The sequence below is a fragment of the Abramis brama genome, assembly GCF_963993115.1.
Source record: "Abramis brama genome assembly, chromosome: 15".
In the NCBI taxonomy this organism is placed as follows: Eukaryota; Metazoa; Chordata; class Actinopteri; order Cypriniformes; family Leuciscidae; genus Abramis; species Abramis brama.
The window spans coordinates 26,343,538-26,353,129 of NC_139977.1; the positions used below are offsets into that span (position 1 = coordinate 26,343,538).

At 36.7% G+C, this 9,592-nt stretch overlaps 1 protein-coding gene across 2 annotated transcripts; it reads left to right on the plus strand.

Moving 5' to 3' along the window:
• The first annotated feature begins 93 nt into the window (after positions 1-93).
• On the plus strand, positions 94-9,007 carry ube2r2 (ubiquitin-conjugating enzyme E2R 2). Of its 2 annotated transcripts, XM_084136117.1 has the most exons (7): positions 94-323; positions 650-830; positions 1,718-1,918; positions 3,981-4,067; positions 4,207-4,304; positions 5,178-5,312; positions 6,783-9,007. In XM_084136117.1, the coding sequence occupies exons 3-7, from the start codon at positions 1,742-1,744 to the stop codon at positions 7,036-7,038; spliced, it is 753 nt and encodes a 250-aa protein (XP_083992243.1). In that variant the 5' UTR covers positions 94-323; positions 650-830; positions 1,718-1,741; the 3' UTR covers positions 7,039-9,007. The 2 variants fall into 2 exon arrangements, with proteins under 2 accessions (XP_083992243.1, XP_083992242.1); XM_084136116.1 differs by having other exon boundaries at positions 94-830.
• The last annotated feature ends 585 nt before the right edge of the window (positions 9,008-9,592 follow it).

Here is a 9,592-nt window from a genome sequence, read left to right on the forward strand (position 1 = left end):
ATAATCTAAATCCTGATTGTAAAAACGGGCCTAAAAGTGTATTTACACAGTTGAGTGTCTTGCGTCATGACGCACACGCGTAAAGACGTATTCAGGCACGCACTGTGATAACCGGAAGCATCAATAGACGCGATTGAGAAACGGCGAAAGAAATCATCACCTGTCGATATCGTTCATATCTGTATCTCTACTGCGCTCTCTTTAATCTCCATATCCCACTACCATAACACCCATACCATTACGTTAATTCGCTGTCGAGTCGGTCTGGACGGATAAAGCAGAGTTTGCAGTGTATTTCTGTGCGCAAACGGGGGGTTTTGAAGGTGCGTTGAAGCCTCGCACCAGAACAAATGTAAACAAGCAGCTGATCAGCTGTGCGGCCGAAGACCCGCAACGAAACGGCGTGATGACAGCGACCTGCAGGGTTTGACAAACATATTCTGCACCATATAAAGCGAATTTAGAGGTTTATTTGCATGCTGTAGAGTTTTTAGGCGTTAGGGCAGTACACGAGGACAACTCCCGACCCATCGCCTTCACCTCCATTGCGGGCAGCAGTAACGTTAGATACAGAACAAACGGCTGCTTTATTTTTTTTATGTTTATAAGGGCGATAAATTGATTGATTTGTCTTTATTTCTGCTTGAAGACTGGACTACTTCGCGGCTAACAGGAAAAGCAACAGGATTCGAAAAATAACAAAGGAAAATTGATGTTAACAATCCCTTCTGGGCCCCAAGGAATAAATAAATATCAGCAACGTATTAATATTTACATGAAGCTGGAAGTTTAAGGAACTCCAACATCACATTTCCTGAGGAGCTGCGCTGGTAAATAACAGTTTATCAACGTTTTTATTTATCAGAATGTTGTTGCATAGTTTTTACTTACTAATCTAATCATGAATTTGTAAACAAGTGTTTTTGTTTTTTCTTTTTGCAGTGTTCTTTACCCCTCTCTCTCTCTCTCTCTCTCTCTCTACCTATATCTATCTATCTATCTATCTATCTATCTATATATATATATATATATATATATATATATATATGAAGAGTTCAGATCCAAAAGTCTCTAAGTGCCATCTGAAATTTTCTTCTAGAATGATCATTTTTATCAAGCTTGTATATTTAAGTTCAGTAATTTCACTTAAATGGCAATGAAAATTACCTAACTTATACCTAAATTTTCAGATGGCACTTAGAGGCTTTTGCATCTGAACTCTTCATATATATATATATATATATATATATGTGTGTGTGTGTATGTATATATATATATACATACACACACATATATTAGTGCTGTCAAATCGATTAATCACATCTAACAAAAGTTTATGATGTTTACATAATGTGTGTATATATATATATATGTGTGTATATATAAGTGTATATATGAAGAGTTCAGATGCAAAAGCCTCTAAGTGCCATCTGAAAATTTAGGTATAGGTAATTTTCATTGCCATTTAAGTGAAATTACTGAACTTAAATATACGAATATATATTATATTTATATATAATTTATTATTTATAATGTCTGTGTACACTATATCTTTTTTAGTAGTAATACCTCTGTTAATACCACTATGCGTAAATAATGAGTTGAGCAGCAAGATATTATGAAATATTATTGTTGTCAAAACGGAATTCCGTTAACTATAAAATAATATATTATTCTGTAAAAAAAAAAAACCTCCACATTTTCTTTGAATCCACAGTAAGGCTGAAGGATTGGGACTGTCATGGCACACCAGCAAATGCCGAGCTCTCAGAAGGCTCTGATGCTGGAGCTGAAATCCCTGCAGGAGGAGCCAGTGGAAGGTTTCCGCATCACTCTGGTGGAGGAGTCGGACCTCTACAACTGGGAGGTGGCCATCTTTGGCCCTCCAAACACACTTTATGAAGGGGGCTACTTCAAGGTAAGCCTGAAAAATGTTCTTGAATGCTTACCATCGGATCAGGGTGTTTCGAGTCAGATCAACAATCACAGTTTTTATAATTATATTTCATTTTATAGTATATCTCACACCCATTTTATAGTATATCTCTCCCATGTTTTGCAATCTCTAGTTCTTCTCTCCCTGGTGGTGTGTTCCTTATACTCTAGATCTCTATTAATAGCCTTGACAGATATTAATGACATCTCAATATGAGAGCTAAAAAGAGAAGGACAGTGCGTTTCAACCATATCCCCCATAGTTATTTATTCTCAGTGGAATATTATCAACTGCAATAGTCAGTACTTTCACAGTGATGCATCATCAACTTTACCACAACAGAGTTCCTCCGCATTCCTTCAGAGTTATATTATTGTATCATAACAATGCCACAGGTCACAATCTTTGGGGATGTTTTAGTATTTTGAGCTTATGGTAGCAATTCAGTTTGACGGATTCATATAGTTTTAAAATGTGTCTTTATGTGCACATAAAAATAAACAATAAAATAAAATACTTTTTTCAGTCCCTTAAAAAGTTTTGTTTGTAGATTGCTCCCTCATGAGTTTTGATCACCTTTTCGTCTGAATTGTAAAACATTCATTATTTTAATGTGGTGCATTTTAATGTGGTTTTAGCTGGGTGATATATGTGATACAGCATGTTTTGAGGAAGATTATGGTATCTTTGTGAGCACAGGCTTGGGTTCCACCCATCAGACAAAGTATTTGCATGGATATAAATTTTGCATCTTTGGGGAACAGCATTTCTAGTTTGTTATACATCAAATGTAATGTTCATTTTACTATATATTTATGCAAGGTTTCCTGTAAAAAAAAAAAGAAGTTTTTCTAGCTTCAAAGAGCTGTATCGTTTGTTCCCATTTATTCCTAATGATCCCTAATGAAGTTAGATTACATCAGGTTGTTGCTTTCTAAGGCTTTCTAATTTATTTGACTGTGACACAGATCTTCATTCACACCGTCACAGTCACGCTACACTTAAGCACCAGCCAGTTCATCTGGTCTCACATAATCAGTGGTCAACAACAGTAGCGAGTAGCAGGATTTCCAAAGGCAGAGAAGCAGCAGCACCGCACTCATGTTCAAAGCAATAGTTCACCCAAAAATGACAGTTCTCTTATTATCTGCAGGGCTTCGAACATCAAAAAAGATGCAGGAGCAGTAAAAAAATGACCATAAAATTAGTCCATATTACTGAGTATATTCCAAGTCCTACAAGTCATACATTAGCTTGTTGTGAGGATCAGGCTGAAATTTAAATAGTTTTCACTGTTATTCACTGCAAAGTGCAAACCATGAGAAACCTGCCATAGCTCTACTTGGTGTGTTTGTGAGCAATGTCTGCATGATCTAATCAAAAAAAATGTATTCTGATCCATTCAATAAATCAGTTCCTAAATCAGACTTATTGTCGCTCTAATGGAACTCACTCAATTATGTGGTCAGAGGGGAAGAGAATATGTTAAACGTTAATGCTTTTTTTATGGTTCTTTTTGCAGCTTGAAAGACATTGTTTATTGTGTCTGAAAGCTAGTGCACTGTTCAAAATTTCTCCTTTTGTGTTCCATGTGAGAAAGAAAGTCGTATTGGTAAACAATGTAGAATTTTAATTTTTGGCTGAACTAGTCCTTTAATACAGTACTCATAGCCAAATAACAGCGACTGCAGTTGTTATAACTAAACTCAAAGCCACTTTCAAAATCACTGGTGTTATAATAACCACAATCACAAAAGTCAGCACAAAGCAGTACTATATCAACAGTGGACTGAAGAGAGTGCAGCATTTACCACAGCACTGCACTGTTTAGTTGAACTGCACTGTCGTCTCAAGCTCCCTTTTGGCACCATATCAGAAACCTGATGAAGAGTACATGATGTTGAGATACATGAGCATTATATTTATACCAACCCTTTTAGTCTAATGTGTCCTTTCCATTTTGGAACTGATTTATAACGGCTCATTTACTAGCTATAATACGGCTCACATGCAAGTTAATAACGCTCCATGTCTTTTTCCCCAGGCCCATATCAAATTTCCTATTGACTACCCCTACTCTCCTCCGACTTTCCGATTCCTCACCAAGATGTGGCATCCAAACATCTATGAGGTGAACATGCTTGTGTGTGTGTGCATTTGATGCGTGTTTACTGCACCACCAAATGGATTACAACAGCTTAAAACTTACATTAGTAATCATATAGTATCAATGCTGCAATTGTTGCTTAATATACATCTCTCAACCCCAGAATGGCGATGTTTGTATTTCCATCCTCCATCCTCCTGTGGATGACCCCCAGAGCGGAGAGCTGCCCTCGGAGCGATGGAACCCCACACAGAATGTCAGGTATTAGGGTGAAAATACCCACAATTACTCACAAACCGCCCTGAATGACTATGGCTATATATACACTACTGTTTAAAAGTTTGGTGTCAGTAAGGTTTTTTAATACTTTTATTCAGCAAAGGTGCATTAAATTCTGTCATTATTTACTCACCCTCATGTTGTTTCAAACCTGTATGAATTTCTTTCTTCTGCTGAACACAAAAGAAGATATTTTGAAGAATGTCGGTAACCAACCAGTTTCTTGGCCCCATTGACTTCCATAGTATTTTTGTTCCATACATCAGTTGTTTGGTTACCCGTATTCTTAAAAATATCATCTTTTTTGTTCAGCGGAAGAAAGAAATTCATACAGGTTTGGAACGACTTGAGGGCAAGTAAATGATGACAGAATGATCATTTTTGGGTGAATTATTCCTTTATTAAAAGTGACAGTAAAGATATTTATAATGTTACAAATAAGTTTCAAATAAATGCAGTTCTCTTGTACTTTCTTTTCAACAGAGAATCCTAAAAAAAAAATCGATTAACACCAAAATATTAAGTAGCACAACTGTTTTCAGCATTGATAATAATAAAAAATGTTTTTTGGACATCAAATCAGCATATTAGTATGATTTCTGAAGGATCATGTGACACTGAAAACTGGAGTAATGATGCTGAAAATTCAGTTTTGACATCACAGGAATAAATTACATTTTCAAATGTATTAAAATATTAAAACATTTATTTTAAATTGTAGTATTTCACAATATTACTGTTTTTACTGTATTTTTGATCAAATAAATGCAGCCACAATGAGCATAAGATACTTATTTCAAAACATAAAAAAATGTTACCTACCCCAAACTTATGGTAGTGTGTGTTTGTTTGCAGAACAATCCTGTTGAGCGTGATCTCACTGCTGAATGAACCCAACACCTTTTCTCCTGCAAATGTGGACGCCTCAGTCATGTTTCGCAAGTGGAGGGACAGTAAAGGCAAGGACAAGGAATACGCAGAGATTATAAGGTACCATCACTTTATCATTTAAACGACTTGCATTAAAAAAAAAAGTCAGCTTTTTCCATCAAATTATATTAAGTTTAAAGGTCAGTCTGTCACCTTTTTCCTGCTCTTGAATTTTTAATATAAACAAGATTTTGCTGGACCAATTTTACAGAATTTAATTATTTTGCATTTTTATTTGTTTCAACGCACAATGTATAAAGTGCATAGCATATGCATACAGTTAAATGATTAATGTATTATTTGAGATGCTAGCTAAAGTTTTTAAACTTTAAGTATTAAACCTCAGTGTATAACTTTTCCTGCACTGTCTGTGCTACTTCAGAACAATAATATTTCAAAGTGTGTGGCTTGTTGTATCAGACTTACAATTGTAGCCTATTGAACTGTAAACCGTGTGAAAAAAATCCATAGACTTACTTTGAAGTAGGGGAACTAAGACATTTCTAGAGATGAGAATATCATAGAGACATGTATGCTTTTGATCAGTTAAGCAGTGAAGCTTAATTCATTTGTTGAGTGCAGTGATCAGAATTCATCAACATACTAACGCAAAAACTCAATAGCAACTGTATAGTAATGCTCTAACAGCAACATGAGGATCAACAACATAGCAGCGCTACTTACATATTCTTCAGGAAATGCCAAAATTGAATTATACCTTTGAAGTTGGCTGAGATCTAGAGTAAACATTGGCTGAGGCCAAATTTTGGCCCAACACGCTTGCATTGCACCATCCCACTGAAATTTGGGACATACTGTCCTGAGTCTTTGTTCCACTTTGGGCAAGTAAACATTAGTGGAAAATTTTGAACTTTTCTCTTATTGACAATCTTTTCTAACAAAACATCCCTCAGTAGAAAACTGAATGATTTTCTTGTTCTTTTGAAAAAGAAGTGAAATTATACAGTAACGTTTAAAACTAAAAAATTTTTTTTGAAAGAAGTCTCTCACCAAGGCTGCATTTATTTGATCAAAAATACAGTAAAAACAGTAATGTTGTAAAATATTATTGCAATTTAAAATCAGTGTTTTATTTATTTTAATGTGATTTATTTCTGTGATGGCAAAGCTGAATTTTCAGCAACATTACACCAGTTTTCAGTGTCACATTATCCTTCAGAAATCATTCTAATATACTGATTTGCTGCTTAAGAAACATTTATTATTATCAATGTTGAAAAGTTGTGCTGCCTAATATTTTTTTTGAAACTGCAATATTTTTCTCATGATTCCTTAATTAATAGATAGTTCAAAAGAACAGTATTTATTTGAAATAGAAATTATTGATAACATTATAAATGTCTTTACTGTCACTTTTGATCAATTTAATGCCTCCTTGCTGAATGATTTCTTTACCATTTGAAATTATTTGGTCTATAAGTTTTTTTTTTTTTAGTGTTTATTTGTAGACTGTGGTTACATTTAATAAACTGAATTGATTTTCTGACACTGTGTCTGCTTTGTACACAGGAAGCAGGTGATGTCCACTAAGGCAGATGCAGAGCGGGATGGAGTAAAAGTACCAACTACGCTAGCCGAGTACTGCATCCAGACCAAAGTGCCTTCCCACGACAGTAGCTCCGACCTGCTCTACGACGATCTATATGACGACGATATAGAGGAGGATGATGATGACGATGACGAGGCAGAGGCCGTTGGGATTGGCAGCGAAATGGTCGGGGACTGTTTTGGCGACGAAGACGACTCTGGCAATGAGGAGTCTTGACCTCCTTCCACCGTTTCCGTGACACTGACCTTCGCCTTCTCACTATTCTTTACCCCGACAGCCTCATGTTTCAGATTCTCTTTTCTCTTTTCCTATGCTTAAAGCTTTCATTTTTCACTCTGTTCCAAAAACCTTCAGATCTCTGTCCTTACAGCACCTCCCAGTTCCTCAGTAAAGTACACTATGGGTTCATAAAACCAGTCATTTGTAGTTACATTTCACATCCCACCTTCTCCTGCCTCTTAACCTCAGGGCTTTTGGATATTCAGAGCTTGTCAGGCCACCTTAAACATGTTCATTTAAAAAAATATTAAAAACTTTAAGGGCTAGTTCCCACAAATTTTTTAATTCTGTCATGATTCATTCGCCCTCGTGTTGTTCCAAAACCTGTAGGACATTCTTTCTTCCATGGAACAAAAAAAAGAGACATTTTGAAGGATGGTTGAGCTGCTTTTTCCCATAGATTATAACCAAAAAATCCCTGCCTCTGAATATGCCTACTTTCCTGCTATATAGTAGGTGTAAAATAGTATGTCTGAATTCATAGTATTAATACAGTAAATATCCGGATGACCTACTACTTCCAGCGAGATTCTAAAGTGAGCATCTGATGGACGCTTTACAATCCCATGAGGCCACGGGAGAGGAGTTGTGGCGTCAGCTGTGTTGCTTCACTGCCGTTCACAAGTAACATGACAGTTGCGAAGTTCGTTCTTCGTCAAATGTACTATGTGATTTCAGACAAGCTCCTAAAACGACACTAAAAACACCATAATAGTATGACTAGTGAGCTATATTCTAAATATTTTGTAGCCATACGATGGCTTCAGAAGAGGAATAGGCCAAAACTTAAGTTGTTATTCATTCTAAAATTTCATTTAAGCATTCATGTGCCAAATTTGCTTGATTCTTGCGGGTTTCGTAACCGAATTCAGTGTGCCAGTTTGAATCAAGGGAGCCACACAGGTTTGGAATGACATGAGGGTGAGTAAATAATGATAAAATATATATTTGAGGTAACTAACCCTTTAAACTCAACCATTAGCTAGTTATGCCTGGTAAAATCACCAACAAATGAATGTTCTGTTCTTTTCCCAGATTTTCAAGTATGTACAGATTCTTCATAACTGTCTTTACAGTATAGGGCTTCACTGATTCCACTCTACAGTATGTACTTTATTTACCACTTTTCCACAAAAAAGGTAAGTATTCAAGGGTGGAAAAAATGGACAATGAATAGACTGTTTCTGTTTCTTCCTCATAAAATTTAAGTGTCATCATTTTGACCAGCCATCCACATCAGCAGGGTCACCTTCACAACTACTAACTACATACACCCTTTTATGCGCAGCTCGTACCCCCAAATCACTTAAGCTTTTTGAGCCATTAAATCACGGTGTCAGATTATATGGCACATGAAGGTGCTTTCAAGTGCTCAGCAACACAAGCATTACAGCTACTTCCAGCACACCTTCATTCGCTGACCCAGAAACTATGAGGAGACTGTTTAAGTCACTACGATGATGTCCCACGTTTGGCTCCGAATATTTGATCCACCGATTTTGGCTGAAGGTAATCATACTGTTATGCTTTTAAGCGTACACATACTCTTGGTAAGTGATCACGTATGACCGTATGAGCTGCTGTACCAAACCATTTCTATTTCTCCTTTTCCTCACTGATTTTGGGGATAATCTTGGGTGTTTAAGTTCGGGGTTTGAGATCAGTGACCGCTGAGGACATTTCGCTTACCAATGTGAGCCCTCTCATCCCCGGTCTTATGCTTTTTTTGCGTTGGCCACGGTGGGCCGTAGCTTTCAAGAGCATGCTTGTGTGTTTTAATGTGTTTTATATGATGTGTCAATCATCCAACGAGGCACGCGAATCCCTAAGGTCTCATTAATGGGGGTGGAAGCGTATACGTTTATGCACATGGGGTCTCAGGTACACCTTTATTCCCGCAAACCAGCCAAGGACACGGATGCTGATTCCTCGTCCTACGAAACCCCTCCAAAAGGGAGTGTGGATCTGAGGATCTTGAGGGAACGGTGCTCTCTTATTCTGCCGAGCATCTGGAACTCACTGAACTATCAAGAACAATCGTTCCCGACTCAATCGCTCTCTTGAACCTCTGGACTAAGAGCCAAGGGGGCTCAACAGGGACGTGAATCGATTAAAACGGACTGGATTTTTCACGTTCAGCAAGAGACTCTCTGTGTATTTACACCCCTGTGCACAGCAAAACAACCAAGTTCATTTCAAAGTGTTGTGACATTAGTCAACTGTGGATTTGTCTTGAAGGATTTTATTATTTGTGTCATGATTGTGTTTTTAATGTTTCATTAAGGATTTTTTTGTTTTTCATATGCTAATTCTTAGACAGGATTTGTGGTCCTCATCAAAACAGCCGAATTCATTATTTGCTCTTAAGTTCAATGTATTTCCTTTTTCTTGTAATGTTGTTAAAGGGAATATCATTCTAAAGATTCACGTAAAGAAGAATGGAAAAACAGTAAGAATGAATCTAAATTGATACCTATTTCTATTCTAAACG